Below are 26,627 nucleotides of genomic sequence, written 5' to 3'. Positions count from 1 at the left end.
TGTAAAGGGGTGCAGTTCCCATAAAAGCCATTTATACCAGAGCTGAATTTGGCCCACTGACTTTTCCCATATTAAGTGCATGCAGATGTAAGAACTCTTGCCCACAAACTGAAGTACGTGTCTAGAGTTTCTAGTCTGAATGAGATTAATCTCTTAAAATATATATTTTAACATATGGGCGATGGAGAGACATCAGAAGTCCAAAGGCCAGATTTGGAGGTGGTATAAGTCAGCGTAACTTCACTGAAAATAACGGAGCTACGCTGCTTTATACCAGCTTAGGATCTGGCCCCAAGCCTTTAACAATTGGAGTTCAATGGAATCTGACATGCTATTATACTGCAGGGTGACAAAGTTATTAGCAGTCAAAAAAATGTTACCTTCTTCACTTGTCCGCAAAATGTTTCTGGCAGGGAAGCAGTTCGTTGCATAACTGTTTCCATTGTCCAGTTTATACAGCTTTGTTGTAGACATCTTGTCTGCAGAGTTACTAAGACGATCAAGGCACAAATAAACCAGTTAACACTTTCACTGGTACTTTTACTATCACAGCTAATAATATTACTCAAAGCACTGTACAAAGGTTAGCTAGTAAATCCTCAAAACAATCCTATAAGTGGGACATGGTAGGCATTACCTACTCTTATATACAACAGTAAACTGAGATGGAGAGATTACAGCCAAAATTTTCAAACTTGAGTTCTTAAATATAGACAGCTAAATCCATCTTTAAAATATCAGAATGTGTTTGCTTGATTCAGGATAGAATATGACTCCCATTATTTTTCTGCTTTAACCCTCAGCCTCCCTTTTCTTACCCCTTTCCTTTGTTATCTTCATGTTCTGAGGCCTTGAGCAAGTCCCACAGGCCAACGTTTCAAAACCTGGGTGTCAAACATTAAGCACCTAAATCAGTGACTTGATGGAGGAGTGAGGATGGCTGGTGTGGCGTTGGCATGACAGGGTAAAGCAGTGAGGTAGTGGCTGGCAGAGCTTTGCTGTGAGTTACAAAAGAGATGAGATTGTGTGATGGGAGCTGGCACAACATCAGCATGGGATACTGATGGGTAATGCAGGGCCATTGGGCTCAGAATGGTAACAGTGTCAGCCAGCTACTGAAGGGGCACAAGCACTGGGCATGGAGCTGAGGTAGCATAAAGGCATTAAAGGAAGTGTTGGCATGCAGGATTGGTGAGGAGCCAGCCCAATGGTGTGCCATCAGTATGAGATACTGAGGCAGGGTGGCTGGGGGAATGTGACATGATGGCAGTTGGCACAGCATGGGCACAGGATGCTGACTGGGGGGACACAGTACAAAGGAGTCGGCATGTCATTGGTATGGGGTAACAAACGGGACAGTGCGATGGAGTCGGCATGTCATTGGCATGGGATACTGGTTGGGGGGACATGGCACAATGGAATTAGCATGTGGTTAGGATGGGATACGAATGCAGAGGACATAGCATAATGGTGTGGAGTTGGTGTGGAGTTGGTATGGCACAATGGTGGGAGCGTAATGCAATGGTGTTAGCATGACATTGGCATGGGAGGATGCGACACAGAGGCATTGGCATGTTATTGATATAGACTACTGATGGAGAACACAGCACGAGGAGTTGGCACTGGTTACCAATGGAGGACGCAAGGAAATGGTGAGATTGGCACCTGGTGGGTGTGGAGGTGCCGACAGAGGACACAGTGCGAAGCAGTCAGCACGTGGTTGGTGTGGGGGTGCCAATGGGGACAAAGCACGAAGGAGTTGGCGTGGGGCACCAGTGGGGAGATGTGGCGTGATGGGGTTGGTGTGGGCTACCAAAGGGGGATGCAGCATAATGGAGTCGGCGCGCGGTTGGTGTGCGGTACTGATGGAGAACATAGAGCAACAGGGTCGGCATGTGGTTGGCATGGGTACCAGTGGGGAACGTGGCACAGTGGAGTCGGCACGTGGTTGGTTTGGGATACCGATGGGATATGCAGAGCAAGGAGGTCAACACATGGTTGGCATGGGTACCAGTGGTGGACACGGCATGGTAGAGTCAGCATGTGGTTGGGGTGGGGTACCAGTGAGGGATGTGGTGTGGTGGAGTCCGTGCGTATTTGGTGTGTTGTACCAGTAGGGGATGCGACACAGGGGAGTGGGCATGTGTTTGGCGTGGGGTACCAGTGGGGGACGTGGCACAATGGAGTGAGTGCATGTTTGGCGTGGGGGACACGGTGCGGGGGAATCGGTGCATGGTTGGCATCGGTGGAGGACACAGTGCAGTGGAATTGGTGCGTTGTTGGTGTGGGGTACCAGTGTAGAATGCAGCACAATGGAATCAGTGCATGGTTGGCATGGGGTACAAGTAGGGGATGCGGAATGGTGGAGTCGGCACGTGCTTGGCATGGGATCCAACAGGATATGCAGAGTGAGGGGGTTGGCATGGGGTACCAATAGGGGACTCAGCACAGTGGACTCAGCATGTGGTTGGTGTGGGGAATCAGTGGAGGACACGGCATGGTACAGTTGGCACGAGGTATAAGTGGGGGACATGGCACGATGTACCAGTGGAGGACATGGCATGGTGGATGCGGCGCATGCTTGGGATGGGATACCAGTAGGAGAGGAGGCATGGTGGAGTTGGGGTGTGGTTGGGGTGGGGAACCAGTGGAGGACACAGCATGGTGGAGTGTGTACATGTTTGGTGTGGGGTATGAGTTGGAGATGTGGCGTGGGGGAATCAGTGCATGGCTGGTATGGGGTATCAGAAGGGGATGCAGCGCGGTGTACAAGTGGTGGATAAGGCATGTGATTGGGATGGGATACCAGTGGGAAGGAGGCGCAGTGGAGTTGGCACATGGTTGGCACAGGGTACCAGTGGGAGATGTGGAGCGGAGAAATTGGCGCACTGTTGGCAAGGGATACCAGCAGACGATGAGGCACGGTGAAGTCACCGCGTATTTGGCACGGTGTATGAGTGGGGAACGCGGCACGGGGGAGTTGGCACGTGGGGTACCAGCGGGGGACCCGATGCGGGGGAGTAAGTGCATGGTTGGCGTGGGGTTCGAGTGGGTGACATGGCATGGTGAAGTCTGTGCGTGGTTGGGATGGGGTACCAGAGGGGGATGCAGAATAGCGGAGTTGGCTTGTGGTTGGTGTGGGGTACCAGTGGGGGAAGCGGCGCGGTGGAGTCAGTGCATGTTTGGTGTGGGGTATAAGTGGGGAATGCGGCACGAGGGTATTGGCACATGGTTGGCATGGGATACTAGTAGAGGACGCAGCGCAGTGAAATTGGCGTGAGATACCAGTGGGGGATGCACATGTTTGGCATGGGGTATGAGTAGGGGACATAATGCAGGGGAGTTGGCACGTGGTTGGCGTGGGGTACCAGTGGAGGACGTGGCATGGTGGACACAGTTAGTGGTTGGAATGGGATACCAGTAGGAGAGGAGATGCAGTGGAGTTTGCACATGGTTGATGTGGCGTACAAATGAGGGATGCGACACAGGGGAGTCAGCGCATGGTTGGTGTGGGATACATGTGGGTGACCCAGCACGGTGGATGCCGTGCATGGTTGGCATGGGGTACCAGTGGCTGACCCAGCGCGAGTGAGTCGGTGCATGGTTTGGCTGGAGTACCAGTGCAGGATGCAGTGTGGTGTAGTCGGCGCTTGGTTGGCGTAGGAAATGCGGAGCGGGGGAGTCAGCATGTGGTTGGTGTGAGGTACCAGTGGGGGAACATGGTACGATGGAGTCGGCACCTGGTTGGCGTGAGGTACCAGTGGGGGATGCAGTGCAGGGGGAGTCAGCACCTGGTTGATGTGAGATACCAGTGGGGGACGTGGTACAATGGAGTCGGCAGCTGGTTGGCATGAGGTACAGTGGGGAACGTGGTACAATGGAGTCGGCGCCTAGTTGGCACGAGGTACCAGTGGGGGACGTGGTACGATGGAGTCCGCACCTGGTTAGTGTGAGGTACCAGTGGGGGACATGGTACGATGGAGTCGGCGCCTAGTTGGCGTGAGGTACCAGTAGGGAACGTGGTACATTGGAGTCGGCACCTGGTTGGCATGAGGTACCAGTGGGGGACATGGTATGATGAAGTTGGCACCTGGTTAATGTGAGGTACCAATGGGGGATGTGGTACGCTGGAGTCGGCACCTGGTTAGTGTGAGGTACCAGTGGGAAACGTGGTACGCTGGAGTCGGCACCTGGTTAGAGGGAGGTACCAGTGGGGGACTGTTATATCCTTGGGGGCAGTCGCTTTAGGAAGAAATCACTTGAGGCCAGAGAGCAGACAACTAACAAAACTACCATTTATTTACAGACACAGAGCTCACCTAACCAGCCAAAGCTGGCTGGGCTATCCACTAATAATCTAACTCAGTTGCCATAGGAACAAAAACCATGACAACCAAATACACAACATATTCCTCCCCTGCTTATAAGAACATCCCCTAAATAAAACACACACTAGTCTAGAGAAGGGGGGTAGACTGCCTCCATTCCCAGCTAAACCCTGGGGATTATTTTGCCCCATAAGCGTGGGTTCGCCCTAGCTAAAAATCCAGCTGACGAGGAGGCCTTCTGTCTCTAGGTGGATTATGGTGAACTGCTGGTGTTGTTGCACCCAAAGGTACCATGGGCTCAGGGTCCGCAGCACAAACGGGTGAGGAGGTGGTATCAGCTCGTGCTGGGCAAAGGAGTCGGCAGTAATGGAGGAGAACAGTCAGGAACAGGTGATTCGGTGTCTCACCAGAAGAGGTGAAGTCAGACCACTCAACTGCAGATGTGTCCTGAGGACTGGCATGACCTGGCAACAGCTGATCTACATGTCGCCACCAGGTAAGATTCTCTGCAGTCCGGACTGTGTCGGAAACAGGTTCTATTTGAGTGATGATCGTGGCAGGGACCCATTTAGCTCCAAAAGTATAATTCCAAGCCAAAACTGGCTGTCCCGAGCTAAAGGTTCGGTCTTTTGCTCTGGGTGCCCGTCGGATGACTTGATATTGCTGCTGATGTTGCACAATTTGTCGGGGTTCAGAAGGTTTCAGCAGATCAAAGGAAGTGCGTTCCTATCATTAGAAAGCCCGGGGATGCCTTGGTCGTAAAATGAGGTGTGTTTCTGTAGGAAAGTAAGACGGTATCCAGACGCTTTTGAATGGAGTGTTGCCCCCTTGCTGATTTCGAAGCTTGTTTCATTGTCTGCACAAATCTTTCAGCTAATCCATTGGTGGATGGATGATATGTACTGAAGTGATGTGGTATATCCCATTTGCCTTCATAAAATTTTGAAACTCCTGAGAGACGAACTGCAGTCCATTGTCGTTGACAAGTTGTTCTGGCAGACCGAAACAACTAAAGAGTCCCCGTACTTTTTGGATAGTACTCTCTGCAGTAGTGGACTGCATTATAGAGACTTCTGGCCATTTAGAATGGGCATCTACTGCCACCAAGAACGTGCGTCCTTCAAGGGAGCCAGGAAAGTCAACGTGAATACATTGCCACGGGTTTTCAGGCCAGTCCCATGGGTGTAGGGGTGCCCACTGGGGTGCATTCCTCACACCCTGACATGACATACAAGCTTATGCCTTCTCTTCAATAGCACTGTCCAATCCAGGCCACCAAAAATAGCTTCATGCAATTTCCTTCATGCGCACTATTCCACAGTGACCAGAATGTAACTAACATCTGTGATCTCAGTGGTGGTGAAATAATGACACATCTCCCCCACAACAAACATCCAGATTGGACCGATAACTCTGTCCTCCTGGACATGTAGGTAACAAGGTCGGGTGAGACTGGAGAGGTTTGTCGAGATTTTCCATGCATCATCAGATCCATAACTTGGGACAATACTGGGTCAACACAAGTTGCCTTCTTTATCTGAGTAACAGAGATGGGTGTATTCTCTATCTGTTCAAAGTAGAAGATTTCCTTTTGGACGCTATCTTGATGTTTGACCGGCAAAGGCAACCGTGAGAGGCCAACTGCACTGCTGTGCAGAGTGGATTTCCGATATTTGATTTCATATGTGTGTGCTGAAAGTAACAATGCCCAACACTGCATACGACTAGCAGCTAATGGGGGAATGCCTGCGTAGGGTCCAAAAATTGACGTCAGAGGTCGATGATCTGTGAGAAGAATAAACTTCCGCCCAAACAGGTACTGATGAAACTTCCAAATTCCAAAAACAATTCCTAATGCCTCACATTCAATTTGGGCATAGTTAGTTTCTGCTTTGCTTAGAGTGCGTGAAGCAAAAGCAATAGGTCTCTCTTCTTCCGAAGGCATAATGTGTGACATGACTGCTCCCACTCCATAAGAGGAGGCATCGCAGGCCAATTGTAGGGGTAAGGATGGATCAAAGTGCGTTAGAACTTCAGAATTTAGCAATGCATCCTTAGCTTTGTTAAATGCAACATCACAGGCTTCAGTCCACTTCCAGGCCTTGTTCTGCCCGAGGAGCTTGTGAAGTGGTTTTAGCAGTGTGGCTAACTGTGAGATGAACTTTCCATAATAGTTCAGTAGTCCTAGAAATGAGCGCAGCTGGCTTACATTTTGAGGTGGGGAGCCTCCATAATAGCCTTAACTTTTGCAGGGGCCTTATGAAGACCTGCAGCATCAATGATGTGTCCCAAATATTCAACAGAGGGCTGGAAGAATTCACACTCGTCTTTGCGAACTCAAAAGCCATACTCTTTGAGTCTTTGTAGGGTAGCCTCTAAATTCTTTAAGTGATCCTCTTCATTCCTTCCAGTGACCAGGATATCATCCAGATAGCACTGAACTCCTGACAAGCCACACAAGATCTGGTCCATAGCCCTCTGGAACAGGGCGGGAGCAGACATTATTCCGAAGGGTAGGCGACAGTATCAATAAAGCTCATTATGAGTCACAATAGTCAACAGCTCTTGGGACTTTTCATCGACGTGCATCTGTAAATATATTTGACTCAGATCAATCTTACTGAACTTTTGTCCCCCAGCCAGGCCTGCGAAGAGGTCATCGATGCAGGGAAGCAAGTATTGCTCTGCACACAACACTGGGTTGACAGTGACTTTAAAATCATTGCAAATCCAGAGAGAGCCATCTTTCTTCACTATTGGAACGATAGGAGTGGCTCATGGGCTATGGGTAACTGGTATTAGGACTCCATTGGTGACTAGGCGCTCCAGGTCTGCTTCAACTTTTGGCCTGATGGCATATGGCACAGTTCAGGCTTTCAGATATTTTGGTGGACTGTCAGGTTTAATGTTCAATGTCACAGTGATTCCCTTCATACCTCCCAGATCCTCTCCAAAAACAGCAGCATGTTTCCTTAGTATAGGGGTTAGACTGGTTTCTTCTTTAGTCATCCAGTGCACTTCTGCCCAGTTCAGCTGAATCTTCCCAAGCCAAGACCTACCCATTAAGGCTGGGTAATTACCTGTCACCACAAACAGTGGCAATTTAGCAGCCTGTCCGTTGAGCTCCACCTTAACATCAATAGTGCCCAACACGGGCACAGTTTCTCCCATATACGTCTTCAGAACAGTTTTTGTTGCCTTAAGTGGAAGATGCTGTAGCTTTTCTTTATACACAGTCTCGGAGACCAGTGAGATGGCTGCACTGGTGTCCAGTTCCATGCGTATAGGTTTGCCATCCAACAGCGGGGTTACCCAGTATTCATGTGAGCCCACTGCCAAATGCAGTGGCATTTCCTCTTGCGATGACGTGTCACCTTGATCATCCTGGGTCTGCTCTAGGGTATGCAGGGTTCCTCTTTTTGTCGGCCAGACCACAGGCCTCTTTTTCTCAATGTGTCCCTTTTTGCTACAGTGTCAACACACCAGATCCTTACACCAGCATTCCGATGCCTGGTGACACAGCTTACCACAGCGGTAACATTCCTGACTCTGCACAGTTTTGTGGTAGGTTCTTGTGACACTTTTTGCACCCTAGGGTATGCACTGATGTATTGCGCCTTCCTTGTAGCCAGGTCCATGGAGACAGCAATATCCACAGCCTTCTGTAATGTAAGTTGAGCCTCTGTCAGTAGGCGCTTCCATATAGCTTCACTGTACAGGCCACACACTAACCTATCAAGCAGGGCATCATTTAACATCTCCTTAAATTCACAGAGTTCTGCTAGCTTTTTTAAAATTGCTACAAATTGTACAACTGTTTCATCTTCTTTTTGGTCTCTTTTGCGGAACCGATATCTTTCAGCAATTACCAGTGGTTTTGGGGAAAAATGGGACCCCAGGATTTCCACAATGTCACTGTAAGATTTAGTCTCAGGCTTACCAGGGTGTAATAAGCTGCGTAGCAGGGAGTAGGTTTTAGCCCCAACTACACTTAAGAATATTGGCACCATCTTCTCTTCCGTAATGTCATTTGCAATAACAAAGCTCAAAACGCTCAGTATACACAGGCCACTGCACTATATTCTCATCAAAAGGTTCCAGAGGCCCGGTCAGAGTAGCCATGGCTTTTAGTTTCACTTTCACAGTCAGTGTAAACAAGCAGTTTTTTGTTTGTTTGTTTGTTCTTTACCTTGACTTCTACTTCCTTCTGTCACTGGGGCAGCACCGGAATCCCACCCTCGTGGCCACTTGTTACATCCTTGGGGGCAGCTGGTTTAGGAAGAAATCACTTGAGGCCAGACAGGTAACAAAACTACCATTTATTTACAGACACAGAGCTCACCTAACCAGCCGAAGCTGGCTGTGCTATCCACTAATAATCTAACTCAGTTGCCATAGGAACAAAAACCATGACAACCAAATACACAACAGGGACATGGTAGTGTTGGGGGGTGCAGGGCTCCAGGTAACTGGCAATATGGCGTGGGGTCAGAAGTTTACATTCTCAGGCCTACGACTGCCTTTCGAGCTAAACAATATGTTCCTTTAAAGTTAGCATGAGTACATGTAATCATTTATCATTTTCTTGTGTTCTTTTGTTTATGGTACAAGATGTAATCGATCAAAGGGAGGAGGTCAGTAGTATGGGTTAAGGATATAGTTAATTAAAAGATCCGGTAGTTAATGAATTGTAAATGATGAATTGTGGCACCTGTGAGCATCTTTGTAAACAAGTGGGGTATATAAGGTGGGGAAAAGGATAATGATTCGTGCATGATCTGAGATTTTATATCTCCTTGCACCTTATTTGACTCAAATAAAGATACTTGCTTCTCCACTCCGGTGTGGTCATTGGGGATACGCACACCGGGCAAACGAACCCCCAACTGTTGCACCCCCTGCAACAGTAGGGTGGAGTCAGCACCTGGTTAGTGGGAGGTCCCAGTGGGGTTTGCGGCCTGACTTCGTTGGGAGTCCCCAGTGAGGCGAAGTGTTTGAGCCAAGTTAAAATCATAGAGTTCTGGGTCCTCACGTTCCTAGCGAGGCCTTTAGCCTAACTGCCGGTAAGACGCTGCGCGGGGCCCCTCTCACCCCATTTCTCCCCTGGAGGTGCTGCTAGTACCTGTGCTTCCCTCGCCATCGTCCTGGGGGGCCTCAGCCCCTGGCGGGTCTCCGCGCGCCGGCTATCAGGGCCACAAGGCAGCCGCCATCTTGTCTTTTCCCCCTTCAGTCTCCATAGCAACAGGGACGCTCCCGACGGCTCTAACTGCTCAGGCAACGCAAAAAACTACGCATCCCAGGATGCCCCGGTTCGCGCGCTTCCGGCCACGTGCCCCAAGCGGCGGAAGCTGTAATTTTCTTTGGCGGCAGACGTGCTAGAAATCCCGTCAGCCCCCGCGCGGCTCCTCTGCGCAGCCAATCGTCGGCGCACAGGTCGCCCCGAGCCGCGGGAGGGGGCGGGGTGGAGGGAGGAGAGAAGATGGCGGCGAAGGGCGGCAGGAACGGGCTGCTGGAGAAGGTAGCGGGCTGGGGGAGGGGAAGGCGGGCTCGGGCGCCCCGCGGCTCGGACCATGGGCCTTCGGCTCTGGCGCTGCAGCCCGGGCCAGGCCCCTCCCCTCGGGGCGCCTCTGCGGGCATCGGCGGGGGACACCCGGAACTGATCCCTGGCCCCCGCCCAGAGCCGCCTGTGCCACCCGCCTCACTGGGTGCAGGCTGCTCCCTGCCCCCCACCGCCGCCTCTGCTCCCCACCCCCGGCTCCCCCTCACTGGGTGCAGGCTGCTCCCTGCCCCCCCCAGCCCCCTCCTCTGCCCCCCTCCCCTGGCATCCCCCTCACTGGGTGCAGGCTGCTCCCTGCCCCCCCACAGCCCCCTCCTCTGCCCCCCTCCCCCAGCATCCCCCTCTCTGGGTGCAGGCTGCTCCCTGCCCCCCACAGTCCCCTCCTCTACCCCCCCGGCATCTCCCTCACTGGGTGCAGGCTGCTCCCTACCCCCCAAAGCCCCCTCCTCTACCCCCCCCGGCTCCCCCTCACTGGGTGCAGGCTGCTCCCTGCCCCCCACAGCCCCCTCCTCTGCCCCCCTCCCCCAGCATCCCCCTCACTGGGTGCAGGCTGCTCCCTGCCCCCCACAGCCCCCTCCTCTGCCCCCCTCCCCCAGCATCTCCCTCACTGGGTGCAGGCTGCTCCCTACCCCCCAAAGCCCCCTCCTCTGCCCCCCTCCCCCACCGATCCTCCTCACTGGGTGCAGGCTGCTCCCTGCCCCCTACCGCCGCCTCTGCTCCCCACCCCCGGCATCCTCCTCACTGGGTGCAGGCTGCTCCCTGCCCCCCACAGCCCCCTCCTCTGCCCCCCTCCCCCAGCATCCCCCTCACTGGGTGCAGGCTGCTCCCTGCCCCCCACAGCCCCCTCCTCTGCCCCCCTCCCCTGGCATCCCCCTCACTGGGTGCAGGCTGCTCCCTGCCCCCCCACAGCCCCCTCCTCTGCCCCCCTCCCCTGGCATCCCCCTCACTGGGTGCAGGCTGCTCCCTGCCCCCCACAGCCCCCTCCTCTGCCCCCCTCCCCCAGCATCCCCCTCACTGGGTGCAGGCTGCTCCCTGCCCCCCACAGCCCCCTCCTCTGCCCCCCTCCCCCAGCATCCCCCTCTCTGGGTGCAGGCTGCTCCCTGCCCCCCACAGTCCCCTCCTCTACCCCCCCGGCATCCCCCTCACTGGGTGCAGGCTGCTCCCTACCCCCCAAAGCCCCCTCCTCTGCCCCCCTCCCCCACCGATCCTCCTCACTGGGTGCAGGCTGCTCCCTGCCCCCTACCGCCGCCTCTGCTCCCCACCCCCGGCATCCTCCTCACTGGGTGCAGGCTGTTCCCTGCCCCCCCCCCCAGCCCCCTCCTCTACCCCCCCGGCATCCTCCTCACTGGGTGCAGGCTGCTCCCTGCCCCCCACAGCCCCCCCCGGCATCCCCCTCTCTGGGTGCAGGCTGCTCCCTGCCCCCCCCAGCCCCCTCCTCTTGCCCCCCCGGCATCCCCCTCACTGGGTGCAGGCTGCTCCCTGCCCCCCACAGCCCCCTCCTCTGCCCCCCTCCCCCGGCATCCCCCTCACTGGGTGCAGGCTGCTCTCTGCCCCCCTCCCCCGGCATCCCCCTCACTGGGTGCAGGCTGCTCCCTGCCCCCCACAGCCCCCTCCTCTACCCCCCTCCCCCAGCATCCCCCTCACTGGGTGCAGGCTGCTCCCTGCCCCCCCACAGCCCCCTCCTCTACCCCCCTCCCCCAGCATCCCCCTCACTGGGTGCAGGCTGCTCCCTGCCCCCCCACAGCCCCCTCCTCTACCCCCCTCCCCCAGCATCCCCCTCACTGGGTGCAGGCTGCTCCCTGCCCCCCCACAGCCCCCTCCTCTACCCCCCTCCCCCAGCATCCCCCTCACTGGGTGCAGGCTGCTCCCTGCCCCCCCACAGCCCCCTCCTCTACCCCCCTCCCCCAGCATCCCCCTCACTGGGTGCAGGCTGCTCCCTGCCCCCCCACAGCCCCCTCCTCCTCTGCCCCCCTCCCCCAGCATCCCCCTCACTGGGTGCAGGCTGCTCCCTGCCCCCCCACAGCCCCCTCCTCTGCCCCCCTCCCCCGGCATCCCCCTCACTGGGTGCAGGCTGCTCCCTGCCCCCCACCGCCGCCTCCTCTGTTCCCCCCGGCATCCTCCTCACTGGGTGCAGGCTGATCCCTGCCCCCCACAGCCGCCTCCTCTGCCCCCGCCCCCCCCGGCATCCTCCTCGCTGGGTGCAGGCTGCTCCCTCCTTCCCACAGCCCCCTCCTCTGTCCCCCTCCGGCATCCTGCTCACTGGGTGCAGGCTACTCTCTGCCCCCCACAGCTGCCTCCTCTGCCCCTCCCGGCATCCTCCTCACTGGGTGCAGGCTGCTCCCTGCCCTGCAGAACCGCCTCCTCTGCCCCCCACCCCCCACGGACATCCCCCTCACTGGGTGCAGGTTGATCCCTGCCTGCCAGAGCTGCCTCCTCTGCCCCACTCCCTCTCGTACGTCGCTCATGGGGTGCAGGCTGTTCCCTGTCCCCCCCGAGCTGCCTCCTCTGCCCCCCCTCAGGTATCCCCCTCACTGGTTGCAGGCTGCTGCCTGCCCCTCCTCCAGCCAACTCCTGTGTTCCCCAGGGATCCCCCTCACTGGGCACAGGTTGATCTTGGCGCACTTTCTCCCCTTTGAACCCCAAAATGGGAGCCCTGGGCCCTTAGAGCATTACCTCCCATGAGCCCTGATACAGGGGCACAGGCATTCATCTGGGGCTGGTCCTGTGACCCTCAGCACAGGAGTCCTGGCACCCACACCCTCCCAGAAGAACATCGTTCACACTCTGTATCTGAGTGTCAAGAGACCTCTACATAGCTATTGAATATTGAAGTAGGGCTTTTTCCACCCGTATGTGCTCCCCTTTCCCCACTGTGAATATAGGAGGGGGGCTCTTTGGTCCCATAAGGCTTCCTCACCTATGTACATTGAAGTGGTGCTTTTAGCATGTATGTGCCACATGTGAGCATCAAAACAGGGCTCTTGGCTCAGGCAAGCCCTCTGCTGCCAATATCACATTTTGCAATTAACATGCTCCTCTCCAGGCACTCTTTAGTACCAACCCTGGTTCATGGAGCATTTTGCTATCGGAATCCACTCAGCACAGAGGTGTGGTTCTGTAAATGCAGATTTGAAATAATGGACAGCTAAAACTAGTCCCTCTGCTTTGTTCCTTTTCATTGTTGTGTCTTTGCCAGTCATGTGCAGCATATGGTAGGAAGTAAAATGCAGAAGTAACAAAACATAGGAAACTAAGGCCGGTCTACACTAGGATCATATTGCTGGTACAGCTATACAAGATCAGCAAAGCGCTCCTAGTATGACTTCAGCTTATGTCAGCATTGCTTATTCCAAATGCACACCACCACCACCTTACTCTGAGCAAAATAAGCTCTGCTGGCAAAAGTGCGAGTTTTGCTGGTATAAGCTGTGTCCACACTAGGGGCTTTTACTGGCACAGTTTTGTCAATTACAGATTGTACCTCATTGTACTCCTGACAGATATAGCTATACTGGGAAAAGTTTGTAGTGTCGATCTGGCCTAGTGCATATGATTATTAATATGAAGTGAGTTTGGTGATCTCAGCCCAGTTTTGAAGGGCAAGGTGTTTGCCTCTTTATTTCTCGCTTTCTCTGCATCAGCTTTGAATTGACCTGGAATGAGACAGTCAAGTTTGAGATCAAGATATCCTGTAGGCTGTAGGTTTTTAGAGCTGCAATCATCTCTTGTGTTAACTGTTGCCATGAACAATGTGGGTTTTTAAAATTAAATACTTCCAGGTTTCTTGCTGCAAGCAAATGTGTTTAATTTTCGGATTTCAAATGGCAGCGGTTTGTGGGTTTTAGTATGATGCTTTCTGGAAGTATCCTCATTATTTTCAATGTGCTTGGTAAGCACTTAATTGTGGTTATTTAAAGTGCAACCAAAGCCAGTGTGTGCTGGGGAATATAAATATCTTTATCTTCTGAAATGGTGGCTGTCCAGTTGGTGCAGAAACTGAGTCATTCACTAACAGTGCATTGAATCTGTTGGAAACCCTAACTATAATCTGCCGTATCCTCCTCAGGATTTCTGTTTGCATGCATGCACACACTCTTACTTGAGACCTGTTCTTTCTCAGCCATGTTGATTCTGGGATGCTTTAGATAGCTTTAATGAAACCTGATGATCTCAGGGAGCAGAGCAGTTGGGGTACGTGTTGGTGAGGCGATATCTGGAGAACTACTGGTGTCTGAATATCTTTGATTACAAAGGGTTTGTATTCAGATTTACAGAAGAGCTAAGACTGAGGTCAGGAGGTATGCCATGGCAAAGGACAAATATTTTGCACACTTCTAGTGTGTCATAAATATACTGTCAGGTAGAACTTTTCTGGGTACTATGCATACTGACTACTCCATACTGTCATGCTCCATTAGTAGGGCTTGCAGTTCATCTTGGAAGATAAGCTAGATCAGGTCCAGCCCTTTTGATTTTGATAGCCACAACCTGACAGACTGTCTCTCTAGTTGAGTTGAAATAGTTTTATTACAATCATAGTCTACATACAATGCTGACTTGTTCCTCTTGGCTACTTAACCTCATGTGGATGAGAGGGTGCCAGCCATCCTTAAACATGCAGGTGTTCGTTCCACCCTCAAGGTCTGAAAGCCTCTCTTTTGATGTTGTAGTGTAAGATGGAAGTCAATTAGTGGTGGTGACATGCTGTCATCCCTTAGGGATTTGACATATACCATCTTTTGAGGGCTGATCTGAGGTCCCCTGTTGTTCCATGTAGTAGAGGCCCATTGGTGAAATTACTTCCAAATATAAGAGAGAGTATCTGCTGTTTCCTCATTTATGCCCCTTGCTTGTTGAGGAAACTTGCTTCCCGGCAGTGAGATGGTTTAAGAACTTGGGTGTCACTTTCACTCAGTCCTTGTCACAGAAGGCTGTGGGTTGCATGTAGTATACAAACGGCTTTTATTGGAGCAACTTGTGCAGGAAGATCCTTGCTTATCCCGGGATGACCTTGCAAGACATCTGATTATTTATGTCTGCAGCACCCCAACATGTGCTGTGTGCCTCCTAGAAATATGTGACAAGACAAGTTCACTCTCTTAAAAATGCCCCAATCTAATAAAATAAGAATGACCAGGTGAAAGGGGCAAGGAAGAACTAAGATAAAGATCATGCACTGACTTAATTCTGACGTGAACATGTTGAATTCCTTCCATAATGGGGTATATTTTGTGTGTGTTGACTTGCTGAGATGCAGGAGTGAGCTTTGAGGAAGGATTAACGTGGTAGTTTACTCAAATGAGTCTTGGTGTTACTATAAGCACTTTGGTACTGGGAGAGGTGGAAGCATAAAAGTACAGTAGAACCTCAGTTACAAAACACTAGAGTTATGAAATGTCCAGTCAACCACACATCTCATTTGGAACCAGAAGATGCAGTCAGGCAGCAGCAGAAACCAAAAAAGAAAGCAAATTCAGTACAGTACTATGTTAAACCTACACTACTAAAAAATAAAGGGAAAGCAGCATTTCTCGTCTTCATAGTAAAGTTTCATAGCTGTATTAAGTCAATGTTCAGTTGTAAACTTTTGAAAGAATAATCATAAAGTTTTACTCAGAGTTACGAACCACCTCCATTCCCAAGGTGTTAGTAACTCTGAGATTCTACTGTACCTAGCCTCTAGAAGATATTACCACCTGTCAGCAGGACCTCTCCATTGCTGCTGCGTCCTGAACAAACTGCTGTGCATTTTCTAGGGTTGGCATGGGGGTAGCTACACTGATGCAAAAAAGCAAAAAAAAAGAGTAAAAGTGGGGTAAATCCTAACCCACTGGGTTAAGGCAAAATTCATTAATTTGAGGCACTCAGTTACTAAAGCAGTGAGCAATAGTGTTGCTTCAGAAATGTGAAGCAATTCTGTAGCTAAAATATTTATTCCGTTAATTTAATAAAGGCACACAGATATAATTGAGAATTTCTCTGATTTTTCACAGATCATCTCAAAGCAGGCAGATCAGTTCCAAAAAGAGACTTTTATATGGCTTGTTGAAGTTACCTATTGTATCAAATTTGTTCAGTTTCACAAATAAAAAGCTAGTTTTTCTATCAGCCCTGAAAATTCAGCCTCTCTTCTTGTATTTCATCACGAGTAACAAAGATTCTGCAGGTCAAATGACACTTCTGCCTATTTGTAACACTGTTGGTTCCATTGGGTTCTATGGGTGTAATAGAGGATAGAACAGGGTCCTGCAATTGACAGTTCACAGTTCTAGTCTGTACATCAGCAACAGAATAGGATCAAGCTAGTCTATGGTGACTCTGCAGGTCTAACAGTAGTAACTTATTTTTGACACTTGAGTGACACACACAGCAGATCTGTAGCATAAGAAGCTGCCATTTTTATGTAATTTCTTTTTGGAACAGTAATACATTTTAAGGCTCTAGTAATGAAAATACGACTGCGTGTAGGCAAGTAACTTCCCACAAATCTTTTGGATTCCTCCACCACCACCACCACCCCCCGCCCCACTCCCCAATTGAGAAATGGAGCCTTGATCTTCTGGAGAAGGTTGCTTAGGAAATGCTTGTGTGCAGGCATGACATTTTGAATTATTTTCTTCTTGATCCTTTTGGTTTCTCTTTCTGCCAACAGATAAGGAGGGATGGAGGGACTCAGAGGTGATGTGGGGATGTGAAGCTTACTCAAGGTTTGGCTACCAATCTAGTTATTAGAAAGAAAATCAGAAATCCTTCCCCCTCAACCTTTTTCACTTTCCCCTCTCTGTCCCTCCCCCCCAAACAGATGTGTTCAACTAAACCCCTGTAGGTGATCTAATATGGAAGGTGATCTAAATGATCTAAAAATCATTGACTCGTATGCCATTATAATCTGTAGGAAAAGGTTTTCTCAGCTATGATTCATTCTATACTAACCTTAGCATTGCTGTAAAAATCGTGGTCCAGTGGCCTTCCATGAATATCTTCTATTTTAAACTTACCCCAAAACAAGGGCTGTGTTCACTACTGGCCCTTTGAGTTAAATACAAAGGACCCATTACTACTCTGCCTTGTAAAATTAGCTCCTGCACTCGCACATGTGCTGAAGTTTCTTAGGCATTCAGCGATTCATGCCTGTGTTTCTCAGAGCAGAATTGTATGATGATTTTTCAATGCCTGTAGAAGTAAATCAGGGCAAACATCTTTTTAAAAATAGTTTATTTTAACCCGAGAGAGAAATGTGCTCCTCTGGCACTAAATCGGTAAACCATCTTGTGAACTTCACCTTAGTGATATTCTGAACTTGTATTATTTCCCCATCAGGGTCTAACGTATGTGGTCTGAGTCCCATCGAAATATCAGGCCATTTAAAATACACACAGCTCAAAGCAGTACTGCCAAATGAATGTAAGACAGATATTGCTACGAGTTTTATGAACTTTAGGGAGGGAGTTAACTCTTTCATTACACACATGCAGTCATACTTGGTCCATCATAAGCAATGGGGTCGCATCTCTGGGCGATAACTTGTGGAAAATTTGAATGTAATAATAATACGCAATTCGTACACAGCACTTTTTATCAGTAGATCTCAAAGCACTTTACAAAGGAGGTCAAAGTCATTGTCCGCGTTTTACATAGGGGGAAACAGAGAAGCTAAGTAACTTGCCCAAGGCCATTCAGCTCACAAGTGGCAGAGCTGGGAATAGCATCCAGGTCTCCAGAGTTCCAGTCCAGTGCTCTTTTACACAAGCTCACACTGCCACGTGGCTAGATGGCCAGCATATAGCTAGGTTAAAGGAGTGGGGATTATTTTTGTCCTTGTTTTCTTACAAAATCTGTCTGAAGCACGGTTTTCAAACTTTATTCCACTACAACCCCCTTCTGACAACAAAAATTACTATATGACTCCAGGAAGGGGGGACTGAAGTCTGAGCTCAGCCAAGCCCCAATGCCCTGGGTAGGGGCGTGGGAGGGCAAAGCCAAAGGGCTTCAGCCTCAGGTGGGAGACCTGTAACCTGAGCCCCAGCTGCCCAGGGCTGAAGCGCTCAGGCTTTGACTTTGGCCCTGGGCGGTCAGGCTTGAGCTTCAGCTTCAGTCCCAAGCGGTGGGACTCCAGCCCTGGGCCTCAGCAAGTCTAACAGCAGCCCTGGTGACCCCATTAAAATGGGGTTGGTACCCACTTTAAGGTCCCATCCCACAGTTTGAGAACTGCTGGTCTGGGGTCTGAGTGAGAAGCTTGTCATTTTTTCTTTTTTTGTACGTGCCATTAAATTGTCCTCATGAGATTCCTGATTCTCCCCCCCCCCCCTCAGATTTCACCTGTGTTGGCAGTCACTGTGTGTGTGTGAGAGAGAGAGTTTTCATAGCAAATGCAAGTACTTTGGAAGATTTGATGGAAAAGAATTAACATCATTAAAATTCCTATCACTGGCAGTGGCATCTATTGATAAAGGCAAGCATAGAACTGAAATTAAAATCACTCCCCATTTTAAATTGTCACTTTACAGAATCATTTCTACAGCGCTGTTTGAGACTCATCAGATTAAACCTTTTTAAAACTTGGAATATCATGACCACAACAATAAAATCTACTAAATCTGAAGTCTGCTTTGAAAAAAGCCTGGGTGGAAGGTCTAACGTCATGTTGAATTGTGGTGCAATCCACTTACAGTACTGCAGCGCAGTTGTGTAATAGGTACTAGATTTTGTTAATCTTTGGACAGTTGTTCATATACAGATACTTGCCATGGAGCACTTCCTTTGAGTTTGGTTTTGAGCTATCATTTGCTATTATCTTCCTATTCAGTATAGAAACAAATAAAATATTTACACATGCCAAGTGCTTGGAAGTGACTTAATTTCTCAATTTGCATTGCAGTGGAGGATTGATGACAAACCAGTAAAAATTGACAAGTGGGATGGATCAGCTGTGAAAAATTCTTTGGATGATTCTGCTAAAAAGGTAAATTCTGGCTGCCTGACTGACTGCTAGCCTCCTGATGGACTTTTTGGGGCCTTTTGAAATCGCTGCTGGTGGGATCCACAAAGGTACTTAAGTGCCTAAGTTCCATTTTTAGGCACTATTGTGAGGCACAAAACTCCCACTTGGCTGCTGCCTAACCCAGTAGATGCCTAAACTCACTTGGCATCTAAGTTTTTTCCTTCTGGGCATGCTCACTGCTGCATCACTCTAGGCACCTGGGTGCCTGTTTCCTTCCTGGACATATGCACTGTTTCTTCATGGTAGGTATTTGGAGGCTTATCCATACTTCAGCCCCAAAGCCCTTCACAAACCAGGAAAGACAGGTGTTTGGTCCCCTAAGTCATGTGCGAGGGCCCAATCCTGTTGGCACCCTCTGAGCACACCTTCCAGATCGAACTCACCTGAGGTGCCCACACAAAACAGCCAGGGGTGGCTAAGACCTCCCTTATAACCTTTAGCTTAGTGGATAGGGTACTCACCCATGGTGTGGGGGACCCCCAGTTCAAGTCATCCCACCACCCTTAGCAAGAGAAGGGATTTGAACAGGGAGCAGCCACCTCTCAGGTGAATGCTCTAGCTAGCAGGCTTTGGGATATTCTGTTGTGATTTCCTCAATGTCTCCTCCTGAAGTTGTTCCACTTGAATTAAGCAATGGAATACTTCAATATTAATTGGGCCGTGACCAAATTAGAATGCCTGTGTAGCCTAGTAGTTATGGCACTCACCGGAGAGGTGGCAGATCCCTGTTTAAATCCCATCTTCCCCTCAGGAGGAGGAAGGACATGATCCAGGAGTCTCCCATATCCTGGGGGAGTACTCTAGCCACTGGAGTGAGGGTTGTCCTCTTCCTCACTCTCCCCTCCTTGGCCATTTTGTTTCAAGTCCTGCACACAATTTACACCTATCTTCTCCAGGTTTCTGAATCACAAGCAGAACTGGGCGCCTCCCTGCAGCCCAGACTTAGGAGCCTGTATCTGTGAGCAGGGCAGGGCTTAGCACCCCCCTCCTCCCCCTCTGGTTGGCATAGAATCATAGACTATCAGGGTTGGAAGGGGCCTCAGGAACTCATCTAGTCCAACCCCCTGCTCAAAGCAGGACCAATCCCCAACTAGGCTGATTTAGGTGGTTCTGTACCTAGCAGGCTGGCTTTGGTGAATCGCCTTTCTTATGTGCCTGTCTCTCCCTGTTCATCATATAGGGAGCCTAGGTGCCTAACCCAGCTAGAGGGGTTGCACTGTTGCTCCTGTGATTTTTTTCTAGGTGCCCTCAGTGTTGCAACACTTGAGTCCCTTCACGGATTCCACCTTGGAGCCTCGCTCTGTACAGAACTCTCATGAAAGTCAATGACAGATCTGCACGCAGATGTTTCCAGGATCAGACTCCTACTGAAGCCTGGTCTACACGGTGGGGAGAGAGGGAGGTCGATGTAAGATATGCAACTTCAGCTATGAGACTAGCGTAGCCGAAGTTGACGTATCTTATTTTGACTTACCTCCCGTCCTCACGGCACATGATTGACAGCCACGGCTCCCCTGTCGACTCCACTTCCGCCTCTCGCCCTGGTGGAGTTCCGTCGACGGGGAGCGCGTTCGGGGATCAATTTATCGTGTCTAGATGAGACACGATAAATCAATCCCCGATAGATCGATCACTACCCCGCTGATCTGGCAGGTAGTGTGGACATACCCTGAGTGTCTCCTCCTAGAGCTGTGGATGACTCAGAAATCACTTGCTTGCTTAGATGCTTCCAACTCAATTACTATCTCATTTTGCATTAATAAAATTGGCTAATTAGGCTTAAAATGGCTTTTACTCATGTCAGTGAAAAGTTTAAAGAACATATGTACATTTAAAGACTATTTAAATTAGATATAAAAATATCTAAAGTTGCAGCATTCTCACCACATTTATTGTTGTTTCTGTGATGCTCCTGGATTTGAATTGGTTTTCCCCTTTCTGATACTTTAATTAAAATCATCTGAATTATTCAGTTAAAATTAGTGCATCTATAGAGAATTAATTTAAGTTGTCTGTGGAAGCCATCTGTAAAAGTAGCCAAGTGTACAGTAAACTGGGCTCTTTGCTTTCCCATCAGGTTCTCCTGGAAAAGTACAAGTATGTGGAGAATTTCTGTTTGATTGATGGCCGCCTCATCATCTGCACAGTCTCCTGTCTCTTTGCCATCGTGGCTTTGATTTGGGATTATCTTCATCCCTTTCCTGAATCTAAACCTGTTCTCGCTTTCTGTGTGGTATCATATCCTTTCCTGTGTGCTGCAGGTTTAAGACGTGTGTTTGTCTTCCCCCAACAAGTGTGTAAAAAAAAAAAAAAAAAAAAAAAAAATCCATAATTGTCTTTCCCTCTTTTAGCAGACATAGAAGTAAAATTGATAGGTCCTATCTGAATTTCACAGACAGTGGGACTTACTGGGTTTCTACTTTAGTATTTTATTTTAACATCCAAGTCCACTTCCTCAATATTTTAGCATGAGAAACATGTATTTCTGTAAACAGACTCCTATAGCACCTGCTCTTTCCTGTGATACTACAGATTGGGTGCTGGGAGTGAAATGGCAAGCAGGAGCAATTGTGAGGGGCTGCCATCAAGGAATAACAGGCAGCATAAAAGTTGGGAAAAGGCCACAGTATAAATGTAAGTTACATTTAGAGAACAGTTAGTAAATCTGAAGTATTGAGTAACTTTTCTCATTCTGATTTTTTTTTTTTTCCCTCAGCAACATATCCTGTCATTCTGTGACTTTGTTGCTGCTGTTTGGCTATAGGAGTTAGTTAGTGCAGACAATTCAGGATACCATGTGCAGAGTGATGGGTAAAGGGTGTAGCATTGCTCTGTACGTACAACAATGTCTCTGAATTGTGCAGATAGTCTCATGGGGGTAGTGTGGGCTTGTTCATACTATTAAAAATGTCAACGAAAAACGAGCTCTAAATGATCTTGTCAAAAGCAATTAAATACCCTAGACGCTGTGTAGCGATCTATCATTTATTTGTATGCATTCCATTGTTCACATGTCCTACTTGTTACTGTTGCATGGCTCTCGTATTCCCTTAATTTCTTTAACTTTCCCGAACTTATTTTGTGATGATGGGAATCCTGACCATCTATACCTCATACAAGGAGAAGAGCATTTTCCTGGTAGCACATCGAAAGGATCCTGCAGGGATGGACCCTGATGACATCTGGCAACTTTCCTCCAGTCTAAAAAGGTATCATTGCTTCTAGAACCACAGTTACCAAAGGACCATAATGACAGAACATCCATGCCTTGCTGAGGCCTGTGATTTCCATACTTACTGTAGTTACTGAGGGGCAGGAATGTCATTTCTGCTTCCTGTTGGGTCTGTCACCTTTCTCTGTGCAGATTTACTCAGAGCAGCACAGGAGCCACATGGCTGGTGTAGTGTAAGTCTTATGCAAAGAGTTATATATTACATCTGTGTCATGCACTGCATTGCCTCCCAATTGGCTTATAGGCAATATTCAAAGTGTTGGTTCTATCAAAAGCCCTGAATGGTCTGAGACCTGCTTCTGTAGAGCCTGTCTTTCTCCCTGTGCTCTATTGCCGTTAGTACCCACATGGAATCACCCCAGATATTTTCTGCTCTCTGTATCAGTGTTTTCTCAGCCCGTTGGTAGAGCCCTGTAGCGGGTATGGTATTGCCACCCTTACTTCTGCACTGCTGCTGATGGCAGTGATACCTTCAGAGCTGGAGGCCTGGCCAGCAGTCGCCACTCTTCAGCTGCCCGGTTCTGAAGGCCAAATTTGAGTCAGTGGCACTGCAACTCGAGGAGCCAGATCACAACTCCACACAAACAAATTTGGTCCAGTCAGGGGGGTGGGCCAAACCTGAGCAGCGCTGCAACCCTGGATGCAACGCCCAAAGCGGAGAGTCAAGCCCAGCCAGCCTCTCAGCACTGGATTTGCCACTGTGGGATGACTGCCGGGCAGGACCCAACTGGGGGCGGGGGCAGGACATGACCGAAACCATCCCAGGACCTCCATCCCCAGACTATTTACTGGGTAGCAACAGGCCATAAACATTTACGAACGGGTCTTGAGCCCAAAAAGGTTGAGAACCACCGCTCTGTATTGCACCCCTTTAGGTTCTGTATTTGTAAGTCGTTACGTCCCCTTTTGTAAGCCATTACTTAGCCAAGTTATGTCTTGTTGCTCTTTAAGTCAGCTCCTTCTTTCTTTAGTCACTTAGGCCTGATTCTTCATCCTTTAGAAAAGCAGACCCATTAACTCTATTTGCATGAATGCAGACTGCAGTATTGGACATTTAGTTGCTTTTACTTTAGCTCCTGTCATGATTTCTAGTTTTGAGATGGCCAAAATTTGTATGCAGTATACAGTTTTCTGTCTCCTGTAACTAACATATGGAACTCATGAGACCCCAGAGTTTATTATGATTCAAAAAGGAAACTTTTTAAATGAAGAAAGAGTTAGCTTAGATAGGCTAAAAGAATAAGCAATATAAACCCTCATGCTTCAGGCATAAACCAATCACTGACTGATGGGTTAGGAAGAAATTTAGGAATCCTGTATCTTTAAAACATCTGGTACTGGCTGCTGTCAGATATGACACCAAAAGAGATGGGACACGTGGCTATTCATACATATATATATGCATGCATATAGGGAGAGATGCTTGGCTCCCTGTTTGTGTTTTAATTGTGCTTTCTATTCCTGGCCTGTAAAATATATTTTAATTAAAGTATAAAACTGTCAGACTTTTGGACACACAAGCATTTTATTAACTGAAACAATGAAAGCAGAGCAGGAAGGAAGTGGGTGAGGGAGGGAGTGGGAGCAATGTTAGTTCACTTTTAAGGGCAGAGGAAATGCTTACATGGAATTGGTTCATGTCATTTAAAATAGGGAGGCATTATGTGGCCCACTCAGCCTCATCTTTGACTTAAAAACACAGTTTTCCTTAAAAGATCATATAGATACATATTTAAAAAAAAAATAACACCTAGAAACACGTGGAAATCTTCCATGGCTGTTGAACTGATCTCACAGGATGGACGCTGCCATTTTCAGGAAGTCAGGTCCACTGTGACATGGAGAGATTGATCTTTACTGACATGTGAAGAAAACACTTAATTTTGTCTGTTTGCAGACTCAGGAATGAATGGGCCTTTCTGCCTAGGTTTTTATTATCACTGTGTCATTTCAGCACGTTAACCGAAAAAGAAATAAGGTTAATGCTAGTTGCTTAGGGAGACTAGAATCTCTCCTACAAATCCAGGACTTATCTGTCTGAAGGAAACGTAAAACATGTTAATTTCAAGCAAAACTGCCTCTTAAATGCATATTGATACTTACCAAAAAGCAGGCTTACAATTCAAGAGCTTGTCCATTTACATCTGTGTCAGTTTCACCCTGTTAGAATTAAAATAGCAGTACAGTCAGAGCAATCAACAGCCATGGAGAAGTTTGAATTTTATTGGTTATTTTAACTCTTAATGTTAATTTCAGAAAGCTCTAACCTCAAAAAGAGCATTACAAAAAATCCTTTACTATTGAGTTATAATTTACTGATACTGCATGTTGCAGCATCTTTGTGCATAGAAGGTAGAGCATTGCATGCTGGGACCTGGGCTGTACGCCTGTGGTGAAGATGAGGGTTGCTGCGGCATGTGACACTTGCTCAAATTCAGGGTGTTCTTTTGGCTGCTAGGCCCTCAGCCCAATGTAGCCACTCAGCTGTGCCAAATCTGAGCAGCCCCTCTCTAAACTGTGACTCGGGTTCTTTTTCTGTGTCCCTTCAAGGTTTGATGACAAATACACCCTGAAATTGACTTTCATCAGCGGGAAAACAAAACAGCCGAGAGAAGCAGAGTTCACCAAATCTATTGCTAAATTCTTTGATGACAATGGAACATTGATCATGGAGGCCTACGAACCGGAAATCTCCAAGCTTCATGACAGTTTGGCCACGGAAAGAAAAACAAAATAACTATTCCAATGGCTATCTTCCTGCATGGATTATGCTAAATTAATACCAATAAATAAAGTGAAATCGCAACAAATGTTACTTGCCTCTGTTTTTGTCCTGAAATCCTATTTAATTCTGGATAAAGCAGGATTTTAAAACTTCGATCCGAGATCTTGAAGCTAATGCCTAGCTACAGACGGTCTTGATCTGTGTGGTTGCAGTGTTTAACCTGTCTTTCAGGTTGCTCTGTCACTTTTGAGATGATGTTGGATGACATTTGACCTGTCAAAGACCTTTAGGAGGGAGGTTTTTGCTCAGTGCTGTATTGACTTCCTCCTTTTTTACCTGGCAGTGCTTTATAGTATGTAGCTCTGTGCCATGCAGTGTTTGGGGGATTTTAGCATTCACATTTCGCTGACTTCATTTTATCCTTTTCATAGTGAATCTTTGTTAGGAATTCAGGACAAAACCTTTATGTAAAACAACTCTGTCCATTCACAAACAAGTGTTTTCTTTATTTTTATATTTATCTGATTGGGGAGTGGGTGGGTGGGATCGATTTTTATATCAAATCCTTTTATCTATTGGAAGGGAAAAATATCGAGACTGCAAATATGCTGCTTCTGTATGTTAGAGCATGAGATTTATCGACAAGGTGGAAAAATAAAAGCAATGGCATTTTTAGAGCTGTAAATGTCCTTCATGTTTGTCCAACTGGCATATTTCGTATTGAGATTCTGTTCAGTTGTGTCCCTGATATAAACTGTCATTTTTCTAAAAGATTTTTTTTTTCAATAAAAGGAAAGAACAGATGTGAAAACAGTGTTGCGGTCTTCATGGGGGAGAGATTAAAGGAGCACAGTCATCTTAAAATCACATTCGTGTCTAGAAAAACATGGTACCCACTACCACTTTCCCTACATCCTTGAGATCACTAACACTGAAGAGTTAGACCCAGATCCACAAAGGAATTTACGTGCTTATAGCCCTTCCCTTGCCATTTTGTGTGGAGTTAAGTGCACCGCTACTGTTCTTGCTAGAAACTGCTTAGGCACCTGCGTCCAGAAGAGGGGTTTCCAGCGGTGAATCACAAGGACAGACAGGTGCCTCCATCCAGCTTGGACATAGTTGCCTAACTCTTGAGACAGGTCGGGCTTAGGACACACCCCTCTCATCGGTGTCTGCTATTGGCTAGTCTGGAAGACTACCCCCCCCCAGTGTGCTGGCTTTTGTGGGTCTCATTCTCAGGGCCCATGCATAGCCTAGGCCTCCAAGCCAGGGTTTGTGGATTCCCCAGCCCCTTTGTGGATCTGGGCCTTTGACTCCCTTCCATTTGTGCATTTGACAGGACTTTCTGGGGAGTCCATTTCACTGTTTCTTGGAGAAACTGCCCAACTGAAAAGACCTTTATAACCATCAGCAGGGGAGTAAAAGTATCTTTGTCTTACAATGATTTGAAAAAAAATTCAGTTTCAAAACAATTAAGTTGTTGCCCTTTAAAGAACAGCAATGGGCTAAGACAGCCCATCTTGTCTTTGAAAACGAGTTGTCCTTGCTGTGATGTCATTTGGTTGGAAGGGACTTTGCTTTCTTCATGTTAAAAAGTGAGATTACATGACCTATTTGTATTGTGCCTATTTGCATTGCCTCTAGAGTCCCAGTCAAGGATCAGGAGCGCACAGTGGTAGACACTGTACAAAGCAGACCAAAAAGATGGGCCCGACTCCGAAGAGTTTACAAATTTTGTCACCCTCTTTGTTGAATAATAGGTAAAAGCTGAAGCAATGGAACAT

The 26,627-nt window shown here is 48.5% G+C and overlaps 2 protein-coding genes across 4 annotated transcripts in view; one reads left to right on the top strand and one right to left on the bottom strand.

The window, feature by feature from the left end:
• XRRA1 (X-ray radiation resistance associated 1) overlaps positions 1–9,610 on the bottom strand; it is a 55,655-nt gene extending 46,045 nt beyond the window's left edge. For 2 of the 3 annotated variants that reach the window (XM_050930355.1, XM_050930374.1), the window contains exons 1-2: positions 9,451–9,610; positions 381–490 (exon numbers count right to left, since the gene is read on the bottom strand). In XM_050930355.1, the coding sequence (XP_050786312.1) occupies positions 381–474 (94 nt within the window). In that variant the 5' untranslated portion in view covers positions 475–490; positions 9,451–9,610. Of the gene's footprint in view, positions 1–380; positions 491–8,517; positions 8,768–9,450 lie in introns of those variants that run through there. The other variant, XM_050930363.1, reaches the window with a different exon arrangement.
• Positions 9,611–9,732: 122 nt separating this feature from the next.
• On the top strand, positions 9,733–25,654 carry SPCS2 (signal peptidase complex subunit 2). Its single transcript, XM_050931099.1, has 5 exons — positions 9,733–9,846; positions 18,764–18,847; positions 20,964–21,124; positions 21,961–22,095; positions 24,669–25,654. The coding sequence occupies exons 1-5, from the start codon at positions 9,808–9,810 to the stop codon at positions 24,853–24,855; spliced, it is 606 nt and encodes a 201-aa protein (XP_050787056.1). The 5' UTR covers positions 9,733–9,807; the 3' UTR covers positions 24,856–25,654.
• Positions 25,655–26,627: the final 973 nt, after the last annotated feature.

The sequence above is a fragment of the Gopherus flavomarginatus genome, chromosome 1 (assembly GCF_025201925.1).
Source record: "Gopherus flavomarginatus isolate rGopFla2 chromosome 1, rGopFla2.mat.asm, whole genome shotgun sequence".
In the NCBI taxonomy this organism is placed as follows: Eukaryota; Metazoa; Chordata; order Testudines; family Testudinidae; genus Gopherus; species Gopherus flavomarginatus.
The sequence above is the reverse complement of the archived record's forward strand: the minus strand, read 5'-3'. Positions and strand labels throughout refer to the sequence as shown.